The sequence below is a fragment of the Nyctibius grandis genome, chromosome Z (assembly GCF_013368605.1).
Source record: "Nyctibius grandis isolate bNycGra1 chromosome Z, bNycGra1.pri, whole genome shotgun sequence".
NCBI classification, from domain to species: domain Eukaryota; kingdom Metazoa; phylum Chordata; class Aves; order Nyctibiiformes; family Nyctibiidae; genus Nyctibius; species Nyctibius grandis.
Window position 1 is genome coordinate 577,873 of NC_090695.1, and position 25,435 is coordinate 603,307.

At 41.5% G+C, this 25,435-nt stretch overlaps 1 protein-coding gene across 4 annotated transcripts in view; it reads left to right on the forward strand.

Annotated features, from left to right (window-relative positions):
• Window positions 1-25,435, forward strand: part of DYM (dymeclin) — a 254,432-nt gene that overhangs the window by 33,427 nt on the left and 195,570 nt on the right. For all 4 annotated transcript variants that reach the window (XM_068422796.1, XM_068422795.1, XM_068422798.1 and 1 more), the window contains exons 6-8: window positions 1,943-2,015; window positions 16,133-16,258; window positions 18,493-18,635. In XM_068422796.1, the coding sequence (XP_068278897.1) occupies window positions 1,943-2,015; window positions 16,133-16,258; window positions 18,493-18,635 (342 nt within the window). The remainder of the gene's footprint in view (window positions 1-1,942; window positions 2,016-16,132; window positions 16,259-18,492; window positions 18,636-25,435) is intronic.

The following is a 25,435-nucleotide window of genomic DNA, read 5'->3' on the forward strand; positions in this document are numbered from 1 at the left end:
CATGCACCCGCCTCATTGTCTTGGCAAGACAAGAATTAAACAAGAATGCATGTGGCCCAATGGGGAAAAGGATACATTAATTATTGTAGCTGAATGACATTGATTACAGCAATTAAGCTTTTTTTTTTAAAAAAAAAAGAAAAGAAAAATAGTTTGAGAACAGAGCAGGAAAGACTATCATCTTCCATTCTACATGATTGTGCTAACCCAATATTTTCTTGCTTTATTTTGAATATAGTGTGGGAGGAAAGCCCTCGTTCATATTATAGCATTAGTCTCTCTTCAAATGAGTTGTGTATATAGCATGGTGGAAGAAATTATATTCCTAAAATGCACTCTCTTTACTTTTTTATCCTTTTTCCTCTCTCCTCCTCCTTTTTCCTCAATTGTCAAAAGAAAAAATTAGATACTTTTTGGGAACTAATAGCTATCTTGCTCTAGAAGCATTTCCTAGATCCAAAAACCTTAGGAAACTGTCACGTTCGAGTTACTTTAGAATACATTATCTGGGCTTCATTATTGGCGTGGTTTCTGGTTAAGGTTAAATACTCCTAGTGCTTCTCGTTTTTTACTAACAGGAGCTACGTTGTGTTACTCATGGGGGATTCTATATAAAGGAAACCATGTTTCCGTGATAAAAAACTGATTTCCTTTAGAACGTGCAGTTCATTAGGTGACAATTTTTAATGTGTTTTTAATAAACCGATCGTGGAAAGAAATAATTTTGCTTTATTGTGAATATTCCCTCTGGTGTGCTTCTTAAAATTGAGTCCTGGATTTAAGAACAATCCTGGGTTAAGCAGAATAACACCACTATAACCTGGCTATAATGTTGTGTTTATTGCAGGGCGTATTTATTTGAAAATACAAAATAAACAAGCATTTGGGTAGTCATTGTGCTGTAATGCCTATTGGGTAATGCAGAGGGAAAAACGATGCCTGCTGTTAGGCCATTCAGCACTGTAAAACCCTACCCTTCTTTCTGTTGTAGGTTTCTCTTTATAATTTTATTTTGAAAGCAGAAAAAATCCTAATGAGCCAAGAGATTTATCTGCTATTTATTTTAGTATTATAGGACAACTTCAAACGGTTTAATAAGCTTTTTCCTCAGTAAGTCTTTTGTTACAATTGCTTTTAAGAATTGCAGTGCTAATGTAACAAAACCATTAGTTCTTATTCCTTAGAATAGTTGCGGGTTTTAAAATAGTTTTAATAATCTCATGCATTTTGTCACATTGTGTATGAGCGGAGAATAGTTTCTGCTCACTTAAAATGCACTTTGGAAATTCATGAATCCTCACTTGTCATTGAAATGTGCAAAACCTCTTCAATAAATAAATGTGTATTCATGAAAACCTAGCGTGTAGCTTTAAGCAGCAGTGATGTGTACGATAGACTGCACTCATTTGACAGATCACAATTTAGAATATTGTTCAGTGTATGTTAGACAAATGAAACTGTGTTTTCTGTCTGTCTCTGCTTATTCTTTACTTGGGATTAAAAAAAAAAAGGGTTGGGGAAATATGCAGAGTGCAGGGAATTTTGAGAGGAGACTTCAACTGTGGATCAGTGAGAAGTCACTAGTAATCAGCTCAACTCTTAGTAATAATGCCATTTAATATTACCTTAGGTAAGTAGTAAAGTAAGGCTTGATGTGCTTAATATTAGCATATTCCTACAATACCAATATCTCATTTAATTTATCCAATTGTTACTAGTTATTTGTTTTATATATAAAAGGGTAAGCATCACCATTTTCTCTGGTGATGATCCCAAGTGCTTTCTGTTTCAGGAAAGAATGCCATCTCCTTAAACAGGTAGAATTTCTTTTCTAGTGTTTGTTCCTTAATTAAAATCTTGATTGTCTGGATCTATGTATTTAAATCTTGGCTTTCTTTTGCCCTTTGAAAATCCAGAAAACCTTTGGTGTGCTTCTTTTCAGGAACAGAGTGTGAAGACCTCGTAGAAGAGTTGCTGTGTTGCCTCATCCATCTCATTGTTGAAATTCCTCTCTTGTAAGTTGGCTTTTTGCTTTTTTTTTTTCCCCCCTTAGCTTCTTTCTATGAATTGAGCATTTAAGAGAATATAAATCTTAGAGTGATGGGGTTATACTGTTTAAATACTTGTATTTGAATGCTGCATGTGATGGTACAGGACTGATAACGATAACCTGCTGGCAGTACCAGCCCTGAACATTCTGTTGGAAGAAGTACATGATGAGCATCTCACACACCGTTCAAACCATCAAAAGAAGTTACCTTATTTTATTTTTAGGACTTTTGACATTTGTTTCAGGTACCTCTGTCAGCACACAGGCAGTTACTGCTAACTTTTGCCTTGAAAAGGTTGTGCGAACTTACAGGGAAAGGTAGACTGGACGTGTCGCTTCATCTCTGGGGGATGCAGCAAGGTGCAAACAAAAGGTCCTCTTCTGCACTTGTGTGGGCTTTTGAACTGCATGTGCATTAAGTCATATGACTTATACTAATTTCTGAAATACCAGCAAATTGATGTCTGAAGAAGAGAGAAGAGAAATGATTAAGTGGAATGTTTCTGTAAATCTCCAGATTTGTTTACATGGCTTTCTTCATGCTGTATCTGAGATATGTTGATTACACATCCCATTGGGATACGTGTTGTGAAACATACTTCCATATTATACGAAGGAGAACTTTCTTTGTCCTTTAGAAATGAAAATGTTTTTCCACACCTGTCCTGATAATTTTTAACTTCTTTTTTCCCAAGATAAACTTTACCGAAGGTAGTATTAGCAGCATCTTTTGTGTTACCTGGCGTTGTAGCCTGTGCCTAAAATGTAGGCTGATTAATTTAGTGATGCCTGATTAAAGCATCACAGCTTTGAAAGAGTTTCAGATTATCTGTTATAGTGTAGTATATAGCTCTGCCGATGATTTAGTTTTTATACTTCGGATTGTTCTTTTGGTTGGAAAGCTGACAAAGATGTAATAGTTTTTGAAACATCGCTCTCATTAAATACAGCTCTGTCAACGTTACATGAGGGATTTGTGTAGGTAGTGTGTAATGAATTAGTGATATGATTTAGAGTGTCATTCTGCAAAGCTTGTCAGGACTTCCTGGAACAGATACACTTTTTGTTTGGAGCAGATTAGAGGAAGTACAAAGGGGTGAAAGGACTGCGGTATATGGGCAAGTTCGTAAATCCTGCAGGGTTTTATTTTTCTTTCTTGGAAGTCCCAACGTGTGTGTGTGTGGAGTCCAATATCATTTATTCTGGCTTTCTGGCAGAAAAAGTTTTACAGGCATGATTGGTCTTAACCCTTTTCAACAACTGAACCTGTCAGCATCTCTATTTCTGTGTGAATGTGGTTGCTGGGAATGGAAGTAGCTGTTGAAAGCACTTAGTGTACATATAATATAGTGGTAATAATGGCTTACTAAAAAAGAGAAGTTATAAAGCCTATCTATAATCTTAAATGTTCAGCTGTATTGAAAACATAATTACTTTTCATAAGAGAGAGATGTGGAAGGTTTTGGGATTTTTTTTTATCAAATAAGTTTTCTTAGCTAGATTTTGCCTGAAATGGCATGCTACTGAATTGTTAGTAAGATACTAACACTTACAAAAGTGTATATTATTGCTTTGTTTACTAGTGTAATATGTTTAACAATGTGATAATGCCTTAACTAATGATTTTATCCCCGTATCATTGAAGGGCAAGTGGGGTGGGGGAAAGGAGATACGGAAAAACTATGGAACTGTTCAACTCTGTTCTTCATAAAGGTGTTATAAGGCTGAGACATTTTTGCTTAATGTAATATTAATTTTTTTCAGGAGGATGATCAGAATTATTTTCGTATGAATTTACTTTTTACTTCCCTCCATTTACCTGACCAGATTTACACTATAAGTTCTTTCCATACTTGGTATCAAGGGAGTAGTTCATTTCTGTCTTTAGCTGGAATAAATCAAGCAAATTACAAGCCTAGTGTGTCGATTTTGGGAAGGAATAGATTGTCTGAGTGGAATACATGAAATATTCAAACTTGTAATGATTTCCGTAGCAGGACTTAGGATCACTTGCTAGAGGATAGGCAGCTCTAGCAGCTTACAGTGGCACTGCTAACAATGTCTGTCTGTAAAGCTGCTGTTGGAGGTGAGTTTTTGTTGTGACAGACCGTTAAAACCTCCATGCTGAGCTGTTTTTTTGAAGCATCATGCAGAATAGCGAAGTTTTTGGTAGGAGCATTCAACAGCCTTAACAGAGGATTGTCATGATTAGTGCATCTCTTGGGTTCTGTAGATGAAGTTTCGTGAAGGAGTGGATACAGCTGGCAGCTGCTGTCTAAATATATTGCTCTCTACATCCCAGTTTAAGCTTCTTTTTTTTTTTCTACTTCACTGAAATACTAAGTTTATTTTTAAAGCATAGAATCATAGAATTGTCTTGGTTGGAAAGGACCTGTAAGATCATCAAGTCCAACCCTTAGCCCAGCACTGCCAAGCCCACCACTAACCCATGTCCCTCAGCACCACATCTACACAGCTTTTAAATCCCTCCAGGGATGGGGACTCCACCACTGCCCTGGGCAGCCTGTTCCAATGCTTGACAACCCTTTTGGTGAAGAAATTGTTCCTGATCTCCAATCTAAACCTCCCCTGGCACAACTTGAGGCCCTTTCCTCTTATCCTATCATTTGTTGCTTGGGAGAAGAGACCAAGACCTGCCTCGCTACGACCTCCTTTCAGGTAGTTGTAGAGAGCGAGAAGGTCTCCAAACTAAACAACCCCAGTTCCCTCAGCCCATGGAAGACCATTTCCTTGTCCAAAATGTAGGAGCAGACGTACCTGTGCAGCAGTCCTGTGCTCTTTGCTTTTGAAATTGTTCTAAATGTCACATCAGGTGCTTTTTGGTGAAAGCAGTATGCTTCAGAGGTACTACAATTTTTTTGTCTCTCTATATATAATTTCAGATGTGCTGTCTTAATTTTTTTTTTTGAAAATATGTTACTGAAGAGTGGACAGCATTGCTGGATGATGCTGTGTAGATCCTGTTATGGAGCAGTGAGAAATTTGTGATTATAACATACATCCTGTTATTCTTCACTGTTGAGTATCATGTTGTGAAGATGTATAAGCAAGCCGACAGGTACTGTTGGGAGGAGAGCTTAGGATACCTGTGTGTGGTATTTTGCAGGCAGGTACATCATCTTAACCCATGTTCCAGACTCACCAGAAGCAAGCATAATAGTTGGGGCTTGGCAGGGTCACTGGGTTCATGAAGGCTCGAGTCTTTCTTGAGCATGAGCAGAGCTTGCTCACCTCTGAGCTTGCTCTACTAGAAGCCTTGGCAGAATGTGCTCATGTCTGCCTACAAAATAACCTACAGGCATAGTTGGAAAATACAGGGGAGCAGTCTAGCTCAGAATTAATAAGGAAGGTGTGGGATGGGGAAGAAAACAAATGGCAAATCTGTAACCCACCGCTCCGTATCCCTTACTATAAAATACAACTGAAGGACCAAAATGGGTTGATTTTTGTTGGGAAAGACTGCAGAGATGTACAGCAAAGCATATCTAGGAGTGTCTCAGAACTGTCTGTGATGAATCTAAGAAACTATTTCTCAAAGTTTGTTTTGGGAAAGGCAAACATGCTTTAAGGCAGTTACACTCAGCATAGCTAAAACAGGTTGGAGTAGGGACTTTGGGACTGCAGTGTTGTGGCTTTGTATCTGAGAGTTATTAAAAAGGTCTTCAATTACCCTTTTGAAAAACAGGCTCTGCTGCGTTCTACAAAATGCCAAGGAAAAAGGTTTCATGTTTAATTTTAAGACATTTTATAGAAACTACAGCATTATTGCTTTGCAAGAATCGGACTCGTGCAGTCCCTTATAACACTTGTGTTTCGGTGTGTTGATGTTTGATTTATGGGTCCCTTGGGTGTGTTATGGATACTCTGCTTTTTCTTTGGTTTTGTTAATGTTAGCACTCAAGAGTGTACATTAATGATTAAAACTGCATAGTCAGCAAAAAGATGCCACTTCAGTATTTAATTGTGTGACTTTTATGTAGAAACCATTGCTAACGTTTTGTTGCGAGGTAGAACTCCCAAAGCTTTAAATTACAAAGGCTTCTTTCAGCAGCTTGTTGAGAGCTGGTATACATAACTGAACATCTGGTTGTTATCAGGACATTTTCACTTCATTAAAAACTATAAATGCGTGTGGAGGAAAAATGAAATACTGTGATCTGGTTACATCACTGTAAAGTAGCACGCTGTGGTGCCAGTAGAAGTTGGTTGGTATTTCTATTACATGCCATTATTTTCTGTAGTTACAATTGTTTTGGGTTGCAATCTTACTTCCCAATTTAAATGTTAACGATGTTTTGACTCATTTAGAGATGCTTACTACGTTTCCTGGGAGCTTAAAAGTCAAATGTAGGAGGAAGAAGGGCGATATAATTGATTATAAAGCTCTACGGAATCATTGCAGTGTAGGAACGATGCCATGTACAGATGATGAGAAATGCTTAGGCTTTTTTTTCCTTGCTAATTGTGAGCAGCGAAGAGGTTAAGAAGTGTTTTCTCTCCTATTTCAGGAGTGTCATATTAATTTTTTTTGTTACCTTCAAAACAAGAGGACAGAGTACTGCTTTTTTTAAAAAAAAAAAAGGACTATTCAAGGAACGTTTATCAAGATTGTAGTAGCTCCAGTATTTGAAGAGCTATTTGACTTTAGCATTTTTGGCAACTTTGTCTAATCGTCAGAGGGAAACTTCCATCTGTTGAAACTTAGGTTGAAGCTAGCAAAAATATCCAAACTGAAAGAGGTTTGAATTGCTTCACTTTGAAGATCTTAAAAGTTTAAGACTGTTTTGCTCTGTGTAGGAGGGATCTGATGAATATAAAGGGTGTTTTATTTGCTGCCACACCTTGTGGTGGTGCAGCAAATAAAAAATATCTATTTGGGAGGTTTTCTTCATCACTCATGCATCCATTTCTCTTTTCTGATGGCAGGTGTGTGGCCTCTTAAGTGTCTAAAGGTCCTAAGCAGAAGAATCTTTATCTGTGTCACGTATTCTTCTTTGTGTTCTAATTCTATTCTAATTTCGTTTTCATTTCAGATTTAGGTCAGTGTTTCTTTATGACCTATCTATTCACTAGACTAGCTTTAATTTACATTCAACTTGTAACAAACTTTCTAATCCCAGAGCACAGCATCAGAGGTCTGTACTGTTTGTCATACATCACGCTGTATATTCAAGCTCCTAATAATCTGCTTTCTCTGGTACAGTTTTCAGCCCTGTCTTCACAAAAGATATTGGATGCATCTTGAAAAACATCCACTTGGGTTTGGGCTCTGGTCTGGGCAGCAAAGATAGCCAGACACTGAAGTCAAGCATATTTCTTTTTGGCACCTTAAGAGTTTGCAGACTGTTTCAAATCAGTGACAGCAGCCAGGTTGACAGGCATAAGCCTTTTTTTCTCCATTGCCCAGACAAGCCTGAGACCCAAAGAGATTATTGCTGCCACTACATCAAGATAGCTCATCCCTGAAACCAGCACATTTGAGAAATGCTGTTACAGAGAGACTGTGGAGATCTCTTCAATGGTCTAAGGTAGCTTTTTGAGCACCTGGGTCATGTTTTCCATGGCTGCCTTTTCCCTGGGGCTGGAAAGCTACATGAGGCCAGTCATTGGAGCTGTTTGTATGGGTATTTGGACTGCTGTCTTGTGTTCTGCTGTTCGAAGGTAAGGTCTTTCACTTAGGTTTAGTGGGGATTGCTAACAAACTCATTGATATGAAAAGTAAATAAAAAAAGAATATAGATTCTCTGTACAACATGTAAAAGTCCTAGACTTTTTCTAATATTTTTAATCTGTAGAGGAAAGAATGCCAGGGAGGTGAACATGTACACAGCCACCTAGTCTCAGATGGCTTAGGAACAGGTCTGGGAATAAAGGGTCTTGAATTGAACTGTTGTTTTAATCCTTTAAATACTCCCTTTAGAGTATTTCCATTTGTTTTGTTTTCTCACTCTCATTCTGTCTCCCAGTCAAGAATACCCAGTGTGGGGGAGATGCAGTAGGAAATGTCGGAGATGCAGTAGGAAATGTCAGAGATGCTTTCTGCTTCCAGTTGATGTTTCTTGAGTGCCCCTTTGGGACATCTCCAAAATGTTTGGAGCCAGCTGTAATGAGTGTAGTGCATTATCGGCTGCCGCGGCGCGTATTTGCCAGCGGTGGGTGTAAAATTAGGAGTGATTCCAAGAGGAAAGATTATGTTCACGTTGAGTTGTTGTACTTGTATCCTGAGACTGATAACCAGATATTCTACTTGCTTTTCAGTTTTCAAAACTGATCCTGTTCTCTCTGGTGACTCCTCTTTCACCTTTCTGGTGGGCCCTCAGGAAGCAGGGACATGAAACCTGGTTCCTGTATGATTTGAGAGTTTTTGTATGAATCAGCCCTTTTGGCAACTCTCCTAAATTAGAAAATGAGTTACCTTTTAACCTTTTAATACTCGGAGTAGACAGCTCTGGCTGGGTGAAAGTTCAGGAAAATATTTAAACTGGGAGGGGGTTTGGTCTAGTGGTGTGAGTTGAAATTCAGAGGTTTGTTTCTGACTGTTCAGCCTGTTTGCTCTGTAGGTGTGAAATCATTTACGAGCTCTCAGCCTCTGTGTGCTAAGATCTAGAAATAGCTGTGTTTCATTGAGTAATTGAAGTGTTTGCAACAGCATGTGCCTTCAGAGTGGTAACTGGAGTTCGTAGCTGAGATTTTCCTATATATTGCCTCTGTGCTTCATCTTGATTCCTCTTTCACCGACCTCTCTCTCTCAGGCAGGGAACAAAGCTGAATGATGTGGTGAACGCAGAAAGCAGTTGTGAGTGGTGCTTGGCGTTGGAGAGAAGCCAGCAGCAGCAGGATGCTGACACATAGGTAGATTGTTGAAGTTCTTGGTAGATAACACTGATAGAAGGTCATCCACATAGTTTTGAATGGAAAAAGCAGATGCCGGGATGCTGGGGAGCTGAGGTTTTAACGGGTCCATGGTTCTTGTTCTGGGGGGGTGGGGAGGTTGCATCATTTGGAAACAGCAGTTACACTAATACCACTCCCCTTACCAATGTAGATACCTAAGCTGCTGATAGCATCAGACTCCTACGAACTGCTCCTGTTGCTTTTACATGAGTCTACAGGAGCAGACAAGGGTATTTGGGTTTTTGTATTTTCCCACAGGCTATGACTGACAGATGACCTTGCTATTATGATCTTCACGTTTTGGTCTGCTTCAGACTCCAGCATTTTTCTTAGTAGCTCAGAAGAAATCTGCTTGGAAACCTAGTGGTGTGTCATGGTGTGGCATCTGTTTGCTATGTGATACCGTTTAGTGTGGGCACAAGCATGTAAAGGCAAGTGTTGAAGATATTGAGGTTGGAAGAGTTACTGCTCAGGCAGGTTGCCTTAACTGGCTGCTTGTGTGTGCTCTTTTCCTGTTTCTACCACAAAGATGATCTTTTATTTCTGTTAAAGATGACTGTTTTGACTGTAGACCTCTTTTTCAGATATTTGGAACACTTTAAGTGCAGTATCAGCATTCTGGTATACTTGAAAAAACTGCCTGTAAAAGAGCAAGGTGAAATCTTAGTCCAGTTCAGGCAGACAAAACCTCGCAAGGCAGTGATATGCAGACAGATGGGCTGGTGCGATTCTCCAGCCCCAAACGCCTGAAGGTTGATAGCTCTGATGGAATTTACAAGTCTGCTACTGGAATTAATAAATAAAATAAATCAATAAAAATGTATGTTCTTGGTGGAAGACCACAAAAGAAGTGATATCCTTTCCAGTTTGTATCCTGGAAGAATTAGTTACTCTACAATTTCTTCTAAAGCAGTACTTCTTTTAAGTCTAAATGCAGTACTCCCAGGGCCGCAGGGCTCTCAGGGAGGAGACCGGGATCTCTGCTGTCTACCCAACAAAAGGGACTAAGATGGAAAGTGTAGGTGACTTACTAGAATTTTTGTCATTTGATTTTAAGGAGTTATTGTATGAAGATTACTATAGTACAAATTGTACAGGGTCGTTTAATTTAAAGGCATTTGTTAAAGTTGAAATGATCTGGTATCTTTGCTTCTGGAAGGAATCCATTGATGTATCAACTGTTTCTCATTGAAATGTAGATAGGGGCCAGCTCTGTTCAGTATCTTTATCAATGATCTGGACGAGGGGATCGAGTGCACCTTCAGTAAGTTCGCAGATGACACCAAGTTGGGTGGGAGTGTTGATCTGCTGGAGGGCAGGAAGGCTCTGCAGAGGGATCTGGACAGGCTGGATCGATGGGCTGAGGCCACTGTGTGAGGTTCAACAAGGCCAAGTGTCGGGTCCTGCCCTTGGGGCACAACAACCCCGCGCACCGCTACAGGCTGGGGAAGAGTTTTGTCCCTTATGAGGGACAAAAGACAGCTATCTGTTAGCCTGTCTGCCTGATAGGGGAATATATCCTCCAGTGGGAAGGAGAGAGAGAAAAAGAAGAAAAAATTGAGAGTAACTATTAAAATTGCCAAAAGAGAAAATCCAGAAGGAGGAAAAAAAGAGACCTGTGTATGCTTTGGGACATTGCTCTATGAAGTCCATTTACTTGGGACATGAGCTTTATCTGAGTTCTGTGGGTTTTTTATTCATTTCACAAGATACTTGGGAAGGAAAAAAAACCCCACAGACACTCTTCTGGTTTTCTGAAATAAATACATAAATAATTTTGACATGTAATTGATACATGAGTTCATTATTTCTAGTTTCCTCCTTATCTGCAAGCAAACAGTTTTCAGAGGAAGTCAGAGACCAGCATAAATTCCATGTAAAGTCACTCTATACGACTGAGAGCTTTGAATAAAAAAAATAAATAAATTCAAAAACAAAACCCCCTATTCTGTAGTCTCTCAATATAAATAAACAGTATTTTCTTTGAAGTTAAAAGAGGTTCCTGGTTGTTCTTGTGACCTTTTAGACATGCTTGAGTTTCAGAAAACTGTACATTTGACCCTTGGTGGCGAAAATAATTTTGCTCCGAAGCTTTATCCTTGTGCTGATAAATTAAGGGTGACGGTAGTTGAGGGGTTAGCCCAGATAGCAGGACTCTGGTTGTGTTTATGTCAGAGCAGATTTAATTTGAACAGATTCTCCAGGTTCAGTGGAATGTTTCTGCAGTTAAATGTGCCCTAACTGGGTTTTAAATAGCCAGAAAATTGGAGTAACTCTAACTGGAACTGCATGAATTTATCTTGCTTTTTGTTTTGTGTTTTTTTTCTTTCAGAGTTATATAAGGATATTGAAAGCAGATTAAAAAAAAAACTTAATACATTACAGTAACCTCTTTGTTTATTTCTTTACACTGAATCTTATAGAAATAGAGAATAATTTTGTAATATCTTCTCAGATTGCTCTTCCACTTGTATGGTTTGTCAGAGAAGTAAATGAATGAATGATCAAAATCATCCCTGGAGGTATTTAAAAGATGACTACATGTGGTACTGAGGGACATGGTTTAGTGGTGGGCTTGGCAGTGCTGGGTTAACGGCTGGACTTGATGATCTTGAAGGTCCTTTCCAACCAAAACAATTCTGTGATTCTATGAAATGGAGAAAAATTTTAGTAGGCTCTAAAAAGTGTTTTCTCTCAGCAAAGTGACCCAGTGCATGGTGTAGCGTGTCATGAAGTTAGCTTTTCATTCATCAACAGGGTTCATACATTCATAGAATCATGGAATGGTTTGGGTTGGAAGGGACCTTAAAAATCAGCTAGCTCCAACCCCCCTGCCATGGGCAGGGACACCTTCCACTAGACCAGGTTGCTCCAAGCCCCATCCAACGTGGCCTTGAACACTGCCAGGGAGGGGGCAGCCACAGCTTCTCTGGGCAACCTGGGCCAGTGTCTCACCACCCTCACAGCAAAGAATTTCTTCCTAATATCTAATCTAAATCTCCCCTCTTACAGTTTAAAACCATTCCCCCTCATCCTATCACTCCATGCCCTTGTCAAAAGCCCCTCTCCAGCTTTCCTGTAGCCCCTTCAGGTACTGGAAGGTGCTAGAAGGTCTCCCTGGAGCCTTCTCTTCTCCAGGCTGAACAGCCCCAACTCTCTCAGCCTGTCTCCAGAGCAGAGGGGCTCCAGCCCTCTGAGCATCTCCGTGGCCTCCTCTGGACTCGCTCCAACAGCTCCATGTCCTTCTTCTGTTGGGGCCCCAGAGCTGGACGCAGCACTGCAGGGGGGGTCTCCCGAGAGCGGAGCAGAGGGGCAGAATCCCCTCCCTCGCCCTGCTGGCCACGCTGCTGGGGATGCAGCCCAGGACACCGTTGGCTTTCTGGGCTGCAAGCGCACATTGCCGGCTCATGGTGAGCTTCTCATCACCCATCACCCCCCAGTCCTTCTCCTCAGGGCTGCTCTCAATCCATTCTCCACCCAGCCTGGATTTGTGCTTGGGGTTGCCCCGACCCACGTGCAGGACCTTGCACTTGTCTTGTTGGGCTTCATGCGGTTTGCACAGGCCCAGCTCTCCAGCCTGTCCAGGTCCCTCTGGATGCCATCCCTGCCCTCCAGCGTGTTGACCACACCGCACAGCTTGGTGTCATCCCAAACTCGCTGAGGGTGCACTCAATCCCACTGTCCATGTCACCAACAAAGATGTTAAACAGGACTGGTCCCAATACTGACCCCTGAGGAACGCCACTCATCACTGGTGTCCGCTTGGACATCGAGCCGTTGACTGTAACTCTTTGAGTGCAACCATCCAGCCAATTCCTTATCCACCAAGTGGTCCATCCATCAAGTCCATGTCTCTCCAGTTTAGAGACAAGGATGTGAGACATTATTCTTGCATTCTCAGCCTTGGTAACAATAAGCTTATGAATTATTTTTTTTCTATAGCTAAAAAGTACTTTTTCCAAACTGTTGTTTTTATTTTGATAGAAAAGCAGTTCTTAATTTTTTTGCTGGCAGCTAAACTTCTAATAATCAGTACATATAGGTCTTCCCTGCTTGCTTGGGATGGATGTGGGTAGTGGATTGCAAAGCATCACAGTTTCAGAGAGGGAGTGGGAGCTGTTCCTCGCTCAGCCTTGCTTCTGGCTGAGGTGAATTTGTGGTGGAACCGGATCGCAGTGTAACCTCTGGCCTGATCTAATTATCAGCGTTTACACTGGCCCACTTCCTCAGTAGTGGGCAAAAAGTCAGGTAACTCACGAAAACTGAACATAATTAAAAGGTACTTCACGATTTTAAGGAAGAATGTTATTCAAGCAGTACGTCTCTTCCTGACCTATAACTTAAAATGTTACAGATTCAAATACTTAAATCATGTGAGAGAGAATAAAAACAATGTGTTTGCGTAACCTTCACTTTCCAAAATGTTTTTGGATGAGAGGTAGCGTGGTTCCGTGGACCACGATCCAGGAAATTGTGATTCCAGTTTGCTCTTGACTTTGAGCAAATAACTTACATACTCTTTGCTCAGGAACTCTGGCCTAGAGCTACTGCAGAAGAGCTTAGTTTAAGCTGTCTATGTACCATGATGCATGAAACTTGTCTTCCTTATCCTTTACGGTAATATGTGTTATTTACAGTATTTCTACCACCACACTTGAGAATTTTAAAATATTTGAGGGTGCTAAAAATCAAAGTGACTTCTAAATGAAATCCTGATCAGTTCAGTAAGGACCACACCAGTTCTGATCCTGAGACTAATGAAGAGTTTTACTCCATCCAGTCTTTTCTGGGGTTACTTTGTTTTGTTTTGAGAGAGATTGCACTGTAGTTTTCAGGTCATCATTATTTCAAAGAGCACTTAGTTTTAGGACAGACTGACAGGGGAACTATAAGCCTGTCAGTCTGACCTTGATGCCAGGGAAGATTACAGAGCAGATCTTGAGAGCTATCATGGGGCACATACAGGACAACCAGGCAATCAGGCCCAGTCAGTGTGGGTTCATGAAAGGCAGGTCCTGCTTGACTCACCTGATCTCCTTCTATGACAAGATGACCTGCTTACTGGATGAGGGAAAGGCTGTGGATGTTGTGTACCTGGACTTTAGTACCTGGACACCGTCTCCCACATCATTCTCCTGGAGAAACCGGCTGCTCATGGCTTGGACGGGCGTACACGTTGCTGGGTAAAAAACTGGCTAGATGGCCGAGCCCAAAGAGTTGTGGTGAATGGAGTTAAATCCAGTTGGTGGCTGGTCAGCAGTGGTGTTCCCCAGGGCTCAGTGTTGGGGCCAGCTCTCTTTAATATCTTTACCAATGATCTGGACGAGGGGATCGAGTGCACCCTCAGTAAGTTCACAGACGACACCAAGTTGGGTGGGAGTGCTGATCTGCTGGAGGGCAGGAAGGCTCTGCAGAGGGATCTGCACAGGCTGGATCGATGGACCGAGACCAGTTGTATGAAGTTCAACAAGGCCAAGTGTCGGGTCCTACCCTTGGGGCACAACAACCCCACGCAGCGCTACAGGCTGGGGGAAGAGTGGCTGGAAAGTGCCTGGGGGAAAAGGACCTGGGGGTGTTGGTTGATGGGCGGCTGAATATGAGCCATCAGTGTGCCCAGGTGGCCAAGAAGGCCACCAGCATCGTGGCTTGTATCAGCACTAGTGTGGCCAGCAGGAGTATGGCAGGGACCGTCCCCTTGTACTTGGCACTGGTGAGGCCACACCTTGAATCCAGTGTTCAGTTTTGATCCCCTCACTACAAGAAGGACCTTGAGGTGCTGGAGCGAGTCGAGAGAAGGGCAGCGAAGGTGGTGAAGGGTCTGGAGCACAAGTGTGATGAGGAGCGGCTGAGGGACCTGGGGGGGTTTAGCCTGGAGAGCAGGAGGCTGAGGGGAGACCTTCTCGCTGTCTACAACTGCCTTAAAGGAGGGTGTAGCGAGGTGGGGGTCGGTCTCTTCTCACAGGTAAGAAGTAATAGAATGAGAGGAAACAGCCTCAAGTTGTGCCAGGGGAGGTTTAGATTGGAGATCAGGAACAATTTCTTCACGGAAAGGGTTGTCAAGCACTGGAACAGGCTGCCCAGGGCAGTGGTGGAGTCCCCATCCCTGGAGGGATTTAAAAGCCGTGTAGGTGTGGTGCTGAGGGACATGGTTTAGTGGTGGTCTTGGCAGTGCTGGGTTAACGGTTGGACTTGGTGATCTTAAAGGTCCTTTCCAACCAAAACGATTCTGTTTATACTTGTTTTAAGTGTCAAGAATAAAATTTCTGGAAGGTGCCATTGTAACAAAGAAAACCAGCATCACTGCTTAAACACACATTGATTCTGATTGTTTTTTAAATTTTATTTTAAATAGAGATACTATAAAATCTTTCAATTTCAGAAGTATAGATTTTGAATTTCCAGTATGTCCCAGGTCAAAAAATTTGATAGTTGATGCTGAACACCTGTTATAACTTATTGATAGTGGATTGTGAAGCATACTGTGGAAATTAAATAGTAACAGTGGGGGAAACATTAAAATTACTTAATAACAGGCTTGCTAATGGATTACAGCATGGTACTCTTGCACAAAATGAAGCATCCACTTACTTTTGGAGGCGGTAAAAATGGTCTTTGGTTGAAAGCAAGAATGATGCTGGTTCATGTCCAAGATATTTCATTGTGTTTTGAAAGGTTTCGTGCAATCTGCAATTTATTACTGATTAAGGAGGCAAATGCCATTTTTCTCCCCCTTTTGAAAATAACATCTGTAACAAGGTCACTATAGGCCGAGGTGGGAACAGAAAGCACAAGGTATCCCAAGTAGTGCATCTCTCGTCCATTTTAACAGGACGAAGGACACGATTTTCAGATATACTTATTATTTTTCAGATTGAAGTGTAGTCTGAAAATTGAACTGGAATGATCTGGGCAACACCTCAATGTTTTTACGTTGTCTTGTCTTTTGGCATATCAAAAAAAATGCTGATGTCTATGAAACCAACCCGTTGTTTGTATGGAGTGATTCTGTGTTTTTTTGAATTTGTTATTTATGTGTTTCCAATTGAAACTCACTGTGCTGAACAGTGCAGAACCTCAGGTGAAGCTACCAAATGTTCTTGGAAGTTAGTTTGTAAACAAACTCAGTAGATAAATCTTTATTTTTCCTTTTTTTATTTTTTCCTGCAGAGATATTACATACAGCATTTCCTTGGAAGCTGTGACAACTCTCATCGTCTTCCTCTCCTGCCAATTATTCCACAAAGAAATTCTGCGAGAGAGCATCATTCACAGATACCTGATGCATGGTCGATGGTACGTCGTGTTCTGGGGTGGTACCTAATGGCAATGCAAATGCTTCTGATAGCTTGATTAGGTTGTACTTGGAAACAAAAGACAGCGAAACACGTTTTGATAGAAAACTTGTTCTACTCAGAAGAGAACACAAGAGCAAACATCTGTAAAGGCTTTTGGAAGGTTTCAGGTTTAAATCTCCCAGCCCAGACTTCAGGAAAACTGTTTTGGAAACCATTTTCAGTTTTTGAGGGTCATTTCATTAACTTCTTAAAATTGCTTTTACTTTTCTGGATGTTTTTTTTTTTGATTCAGCTGTGAGTCTTTTCCTGTAACACTGCAGTCTAGAGAACCCACGTACCTTAGAAATCCTAACGAGCCTTCTTGCGATACAAATAGATAGCAGCCCTCCGAAAGATTGTAGATATGTGATATGCTGAGTTTTAAGCTTCAATAGCGGAAAGAATTGGCCCAGGTGGCCAAGAAGGTCACCAGCATCCTGGCTTGTACCAGCACTAGTGTGGCCAGCAGGACTAGGGCAGGGACCGTCCCCCTGTGCTCGACACTGGTGAGGCCGCACCTCGAATCCTGGGTGCAGTTTTGGGCCCCTCACTGCAAGAAAGACCTTGAGGTGCTGGAGCGAGTGCAGAGAAGGGCAACGAAGGTGGTGAAGGGTCTGGAGCACAAGTGCGATGACGAGCAGCTGAGGGACCTGGGGGTGTTTAGTGTGCAGAAAAGGAGGCTGAGGGGAGACCTTCTCGCTCTCTACAACTGCCTGAAAGGAGGGTGTAGCGAGGAGGGGGTCAGTCTCTTCTCCCAAGTAACAAGTGATAGGACAAGAGGAAACAGCCTCAAGTTGTGCCCGGGGAGGTTTAGATTGGAGATCAGGAACAATTATTTCATGGAAAGGGTTGTCAAGCACTGGCACAGGCTGCCCAGGGCAGTGGTGGAGTCCCCATCCCTGGAGGGCTTTAAAAGCCATGTAGATGTGGTGCTGAGGGACATGGTTCAGTGGTGGGCTTGGCAGTGCTGGGTTAATGGTTGGACTCGATGATCTTAAAGGTCCTTTCCAACCAAAATGATTCTGTGTGTGTGAAATACTTGGCAGGTAGTAGACTCGTTCATGTGAGTAATACCACTTGTTCTGGTGAGTCGGTTGTTTTGTTTAAATGCTTTGCCGTGGTGGCTTATACGCACTTTAGTCAGGTACCATTCATCCTCTTTCAACTTTAAATTCCACGTGGGCAGATTTTGTTAAATGGTATCTGTTGTCTGGTTTTCTGAAATTTCTACTCGATGTAAGAGAGAGGTGCTGCTCCGGGGTGACATGCAGGGAGAGGAGGGAGGCTCAGCTTGTCTGTGGGCAGAGGGAGCACAGGGCAGACTTCAGCCTGAAACTGCAGCAGGGTAGGGGCAGAGCCTCGCTGTGTGTAGGGTTTGGTGGTTCTGAAATCTCTGGACTGAAGGAATTGAGGGTTTGGGGCAAAACAGGGAATGTTTGGGAGTAGAGGTAATGTGTCATGTAAGAGATTGGAGTTGGGAGTAGCAGGTACCTGGCCTTTGGAGAGAGGATGTGGGAATTTGGTGGCTGGGAATGTAGGGCAATGCAGAGTTGGAGGGGTACTGGACTGGAGCTCATTGTAACAGCCCTTGGCTGTTCACCTCTAAATCATATAGGAATGGGAAACCAGCTGTTTGCTTCTGTGGAAACCCTTCTCTGTTTTGTAAATGTTGTAACCTTTTATTTAAATCCAACAAATTTTATGTGCGTTTGTCAGAATCACTGGTGTCAGGTCAGATGTTTCATTGGTCTTTGCAAATTGGTCCAGCCACACACACAGACAAAAATATTGCGGAGGTGGAGAAATACTATTGCTACCTGTCCTGTGTAACCAAGGCACGGAGCAAAAACTAAATGTAATGCTTCTTTCCCTTGCATAAATATTTTTCCAGTTGTGTCTTGAGGTAAAAGAATACAACAATTCCACAAATTAAATGTTTGATTTAAAAGTAGTATTGAAAAAAAGGGAACAAAAAATAGTTTCCGTGGTACTGCTGTTGAAGGTGCTCCTGCTGAAGTCAGCGCAGCTTCGCATGGGCAAGACCTTTTGTTCTTTCCCTTTCCAGTCTGCTTGAGACTGGGAGAGTTGCTGTCTGTGTTTAATGCCAAACACCAGCCTTTGCACCCTGCCTGGGCTTTGTTGGGCCAATTCTTGCAAGTTGTGAGTCGACTAAAACTGTCTTTTTCTTTTCAGTCTCCCGTATACCAGCAGACTTGTGAAAACTTTGCTATATAATTTTATCCGACAAGAAAGAAGCCCTCCTCCGGGGACCCATGTCTATCAGCAGCAAACAGATGGAGGAGGACTGCTTTACGGAATTGCATCTGGGGTAGCAAGTGAGTCTTATTTTTTATAAACTATATTTCAAATATTATAAAGTATTGCCTTTATATGAAGTAGGGGAATGGCCTGGATAGGATTTTTATAACATGTTGTAGTATATGCCTTTCCCAGTAGGTTGACTAATGTTTTTTCCTGAATAGTATGACTAGATTCTGGCTTTTTGTGGGTGGAATGTTTGCTCTAGAGAGATATCGCATGAAGACTATGAAAAGTTGATGCTGTTTTTTGTTAAGAAAAGGGTTTCTCATGTTTGTTATACTATGTACTGTGTTTTGGTTGGTGGTTGCTCTCTTCCCCGCACCAGATGTGTTTTACTGATGTGCGTATTACATATAAAAATTCTTCCTAGAGGTTTTTCTTTTCCATGTAATACAGATAAAATGCAATATATTACTAACAGTAATGTTATATGTTTTTTTTCTTTTCCCCGGATAAACTAAACACTTTGCAAGTCAGTTGCTGTTAAAACCGATACTATTTATTTTGCTCCTTTGTGAAATCCATTCACTGGCAGCATCCCCAGGGGATATTAAAGTTCAGGCCGCGAGTGGTCTGCCAGAAAATATTTTTACAGCCTGTGACAATGCGTGTGGATCTCCTCACGGAGGCAGTACAAGAGCACGTCTCCGTAACGTAGTGCAGCGTAGCCTAAACACGTCGCTGCTTCTGTGTGAGATGTGGTTATGCACAGCTCAACGTCCTGCTGGAACATACATCTCCTTTCTGGTTTCCAGGTGCTGCGCTCCAGGGTAGACCACTGCCGTGTTTGGGTTGTACCCGTGATATAAATGCGTCAGAAAACAGTTGCTTTGCAGTTTATTTAAACAGAGGAGACAAATTAATTAAATTGTTCCCTACAAACCTTTTATTCGAGAGTCTCGACAGGTACATTCTTTTCCTTCTTTTCGATTGCAAGAGAAAATTGCTCTTAAAATATTTTTCCAAAGCAGTTCTCAGTATGTGGTTTGTACTTTTGTTCGAGACTGAAGAGCAGTTCTTACTGCGTGTTTTGATACCTGTACTTGCCTGATGGTTTTATTCCTCTTGGCTTTAATCTCTGTAGTCACGCTTGAGTGTCTTTTTGTCTTAGTGCTACCACAGGCAAAATAGCTTTTTTCTGGTTCCTTGATTGATTTGTAAAGTCCATCCAAATTGCCACCGCTCCTGCCTTCTTTTTATTTCTTGTATATCGAGTTTTCATTTCTTAATGCAAACTCTTAAAGTTTCAGCCTACGTCTGTTCTTGTCTCTTCCTACACTTCCACCCCCTTCACTCCTCTTGAACCCTTCTCTTAACAACTCCCGTGGCATACTCCTACGCTTATTTTCTTGCTTCTTTCATGAGTACCTGAAGTGCCATCTCTTCTCCCAGTGAATTAAGTATCTTCATTTAAAGCTTTAAGTAAAAGAGCCTTTATAAAGAGCTTTCTAATGACCTGCCTGGCAAAGGGGAAAAAAATAAGTACCACATCCTGTTAGAAAATAGAAATATTTTTTTGTTTGTGCCCAAGCAGTAGATTAGTGGTTTTTGTATCGGATTATTTGTCTGTGTACAATGTTGGACTATAGGTGAAGCTTGGACACAATAGGATTGATAGAGTAAATGGCATATTCGCCCATCCATAATATCTCTGAATTAATCTTTTGTTTTATATAGCGTCAGGTACGTGGGTAGAGTGCAATACAGATTAGAAGACAGCAACACAAATTGGTCTATTATGGAACAGAAGCAAGTTTTGAGCAATGAGCAGATGTGGAAAACTTAAGACATGATTCCTGTATTGTGTTATTTTTGTGTGTTTTGTAATCTTTATAGGATAAGGATTGAAAGAAGAATGGAAGAATTGGAAATTCACTTTTATGTTGCTCATTGTCTTTTAAATACCACGTAGTGCTTAAAATAAGTTTACTGAAATAGTCTAAATATAATTATTTAGGATGAAAGGAGAGAGGAGCCTGGTTTTAAAAATCATTTATTTTTCGTACGAAATTTCGAGACATAAAATAATTATTGTACTTGTTAATTTGAAATTATTTAACTTGATACCACAGTAACCTACGTTACCATGCATTACATTATGCATATTTTGTAGTCGCTTGCACAGCAGCAGCAGATCAACAAACTCTTACAAGCACTGTATTTTCAATCCACCCCCCCTTTCCTTCCTTGTGATTCAACAGGAGTGATAATGATATGCGACATGAGCAGAAGTTTACCCTTTCCCACAGTTAACCTTCTCCTGCTTCTCATCCTTCATAGCCTGTTTTTTTTCCTCTCAGGAGCCTCCTTAACCCTGAAGCTGTACGGCCAACACCTCCCATCGATTACTTCTCCTTGGTTTAGCCTCTGACTGCGTGCAAGTTACCCGCATGCAAATTTCTTCATCCTGCATATATTAGAAATCAGAAGTTCATTTTTCTTGGTTCACGAGGTACAATGAACCAACTTACCTTCAAAAAATAATTTTTTATTGGTTTTAAATCCCCTCCTCTTTTTTTGGACTGTTATTAGTGTTTGCCAATTCATGGTCCACAGTTAACCAAGTTGAGCTAACTTTTTGTAGGCAAGCAAAACTTCTTCATTAGTCATTTCATTTCTTGCAAAATAAAATTCATGTTACAGTGAGGAACTACCAAACAGATGATATGCTAAGAGAGGAAAGTGTTAGTTCTACTCAAGACAATTGAAAAATAAGTCAATTTAAATAGTTTCATTTGAAATAGTTGATCCAGTTTATACTTTACTATTAAAAAAAAAATCTAAATGCATCTTTTGGTACTTAGGAGTTAGTGCAACAGTGAGATCTAACTGACTTTGTGCTGTTTAGATGATTATAGATGTAAGGGTACAATGTTGTACCTGTAAGAAACTAATGGATAGGCAGTAGCTGGATTCATCTTCATTAATCACCTAAGCAATCATCATAACTAATCTGACCGACAAATGTACTACTGTAGCATTAGTATAAATTGCAGGATTCAGTGTATAGTGGTCAATAACAACTCGTTCTCTCATGTCTGTACTCTTTGGTTGGAACTAGACAAACGTCCCTGACCATTAATGACTTTCTGTCGTGTAAGTCTGTACTTTACTCTGCATTATGTCATTCAATATTAGAGTACTTGAAGGCAACTGATGGCCTGTGTTGTACATCTGTGATTTATGCATACTATAGCTGCTGCTTCTTTTTTTTGGTGCTACATTCTGGTTAGTAGGAGCACTTGCATGGTTATCTTTGACTTTACGAGAAAACTATTTATGTCTGTTATTTCTTATAATGCCACCAAGCTTTTTTTCTACTTACAAATGTTTCAGGCTGGTTGTTTCTACCTTCCAGGACCTTTTCATGATGTGTCACAGATCTAGTGTATGATCTGCTACGTAACTACAACCATGTCTATCTCCCTGGTGCTTAGTCAATGTTTAGTTGACTATGTTCATGCTCACCATAATGAAAATGTACATCTGAGACTTCTTTTTTCCCATTTCTATTTGTTCATCTTCCTTCTTGCTTACAGTCTCTAACAGCGTCATCCTCTTGTCACTGTAGTCGTGGCATTTTGACCTGCCTGAATGTGAAGATTTAGTCAGTGTCCAGATCTTTAATCTTTCTTGTAGTTTCTCTAAGGATGTGTCTGAACTGGAGGGAAACGTGGCCATGGTTCAAGCGCACGTTCTTTGAGACTAAGTAGTAGAGTATATTAGTAGTGTAGCTGTGGCAGGCTCAGTCTGCAAAAGCTGCCCAGCAAGTTGGGTTCTAGAGCAACTTCATCCTGACTGAAATCTGTGCTTTGGTGCTGTGAGGACCATAGGAGCTGGTTTGAAGCTATATTGAACTACTGTCAGAGCGGTGCCTGAATGTCGCCTTTGAGAGTCTTCGTTGACTTTTTCATGAGATAAAACTCATTTGCTGTCTTAATTACAATAGCACAGCAAAACATTGCCTCTGGCATAAATCTCTGCAGGCCAGAGATGTATTCACTATCAAGCTCTTACACACTTCCTTTGACATACCCTGTGTTGTGGGTTTTTTTTTCTAAATCTTAATTTATCTTTGTGGTTTCGAATGTTGTGAGAGTATAGAACAGTTATACAGCAGTAACACTTGTGGTAGCATGCCTTGGCCTCGGGTCCACCAAACTCTTGGGGCTTTCAATCACAAGGATCTGAAACCAGAGGAGTTGTAGTATAATTATTTAAGAAATATAATTATTTAAGTAATTCTTCATCTTCACGAACGTGTTTTTCATAGTAAACCACCAGCGATTTAGACCTAACTGGACAGGTAGTGTAGACTTCTGCTCTGGGACCCCCGCTCTTTTCATAGGTGCTGATGGCAATAATAACAAAGCGTCCTTTCCCAGAAGAGCAATTTATTTTGTAAGTTCCTGGGCTTGATAGTACTTGGAAGTCTTCCATTGACTCTGGTGAGACACATTTGCAGGGAGCAAATGGTTGGGGTTTTTTCTTTCCTTCAGAGAGGTAGATGCTCCTGGGGACCCTTGGCTGCTGCCACTCCACCCTTAGGGCAGTGAGAAAATATTTCATACTAAACATTGTCAAGGCTTGTATGTTTTGAAGTCTTCTGTAAAGCCTCTTTTCTGTGATATCTACCGGACACCATCTAGGCTCGTGGTCTGCTGGGAGCTCTGCTACTGTGCTGACTAATAGTACCTCTTCTCCAGCCTCTCTCTGTGCTCATCCATCTTGCCTCTTGCCCTATATGTAGATTGCAAGCTGTTTAGGGTAGGCACCGTCGTTTAGTATGTACAATACGTAGCATAGCGAGGCTGTGGTTCATGACTAGAGCTTCTGATTTCTGTGGTCATACAAATCATAATTGTAACCATATGTTCCAGCTTGTTTACTGAGAGTGCAGCAGCAAGTTTCACGAGGTGTGTTGGTGATTTATCTCCCTGACATTTATCCTGATATTCCAAAACCTGAGCAGCTTCAAATAACCCATTATAAAGAAAAAAAAAAAAAACCACAAAACTATTGGCTCAAAAATGATTTTTCTTCTTTAATTCTTCAGGGGAAATTGCTTGTTAAAGGAAACCAAGAATCAAGCAGATGTATTGTAACAACAGAAGTTTTAAAACTTGATACCTTGCAAGCTTGAGGACTTGGAAAAAGGAATTTTATATTGGTGGAAAGGAGGCATTTCATGCTTTCCAAACTCTTCTTAGCTCTAGACAGTTCCAAAAACTGAAATTGAGAAAAATAGAATATTTATAATTATAAAATTTCAATAATCAGTTATTTTTTTAAAAAAGTGCTATACTTGAGTTTTTCTTAAGGTCCTGCAAATTTCACCGAGGGGGTGGTAAGAAATCCATACCTCTTCACTTGACAATCCAGTGTCAACAAGAGTGTTCATCTCCTACATAGCATTTATTTTAGCAATAAACCTGAAAAAGCTTTAAGAAGATTGTAAACACCTTTATTTCTACTTCATTTTTGAACATATTGCAAATGATAAAGAGGCTTGACCATGCCATCTAAGAAACGGACCAAAATATGGGAATGAAAGCGTTCAGGTTCAGCATCTTCTTCCAGTAGGCCACAGTGCTTCTCATAATGTATTAACAGATCATAAACTTTTTATGGTTAACCTTCTGGATGCTAGATACAGAGTATGTAGGGTTAATATGTGACCGAAAGGGTAGGGTTTTTTGCACTAATATGGGATATTAAAGTAACGCTTGTGGCTTATAACTCCGTAAGACATTTATTCTTCATAATTTTGAAAATATCTGCAGCGAACCACTCAGGATGTGGTGTTCTGCTGCACGTTTTCTGAGGAGAATGGCTCAGTAGTTAAGGAAAAAGGATAATAGAATCATAGAATGGTTTGGGTTGGAAGGGACCTTAAAGATCATCTAGTTCCACCCCCCTGCCATGGGCAGGGACACCTTCCACTAGACCAGATTGCTCCAAGCCCCATCCAACGTGGCCTTGAACACTGCCAGGGAGGGGGCAGCCACAGCTTCTCTGGGCAACCTGGGCCAGTGTCTCACCACCCTCACAGGAAACAATTTCTTCCTAATATCTCATCTAAATCTCCCCTCTTTCAGTTTAAAACCATTCCCCCTCATCCTGTCACTCCATGCCCTTGTAAAAAGCCCCTCTCCAGCTTTCCTGTAGCCCCTTCAGGTACTGGAAGGTGCTAGAAGGTCTCCCCGGAGCCTTCTCTTCTCCAGGCTGAACAGCCCCAGCTCTCTCAGCCTGTCTCCACAGCAGAGGTGCTCCAGCCCTCTGAGCATCTTTGTGGCCTCCTCTGGACTCGCTCCACCAGCTCCATGTCCTTCTTCTGTTGGGGGCCCAGAGCTGGACGCAGCACTGCAGGGGGGGTCTCCCGAGAGCGGAGCAGAGGGGCAGAATCCCCTCCCTCGCCCTGCTGGCCACGCTGCTGGGGATGCAGCCCAGGACACGGGTGGCTTTCTGGGCTGCCAGCGCACGTTGCCGGCTCATGGTGAGCTTCTCATCACCCATCACCGCCAAGTCCTCCTCAGGGCTGCTCTCAATCCATTCTCCACCCAGCCTGGATTTGTGCTTGGGATTGCCCCGACCCACGTGCAGGACCTTGCACTTGGCCTTGTTGGGCTTCATGTGGTTCACACGGGCTCAGCTCTCAAGGCTGTCAAGGTCCCTCTGGATGCCATCCCTGCCCTCCAGCGTGTCGACCACACCACACAGCTTGGTGTTGTCAGCAAACTTGCTGAGGGCGCACTCAATCCCACTGTCCATGTTGCCGACAAAGATGTTAAACAGGACCGGTCCCAATACCAAC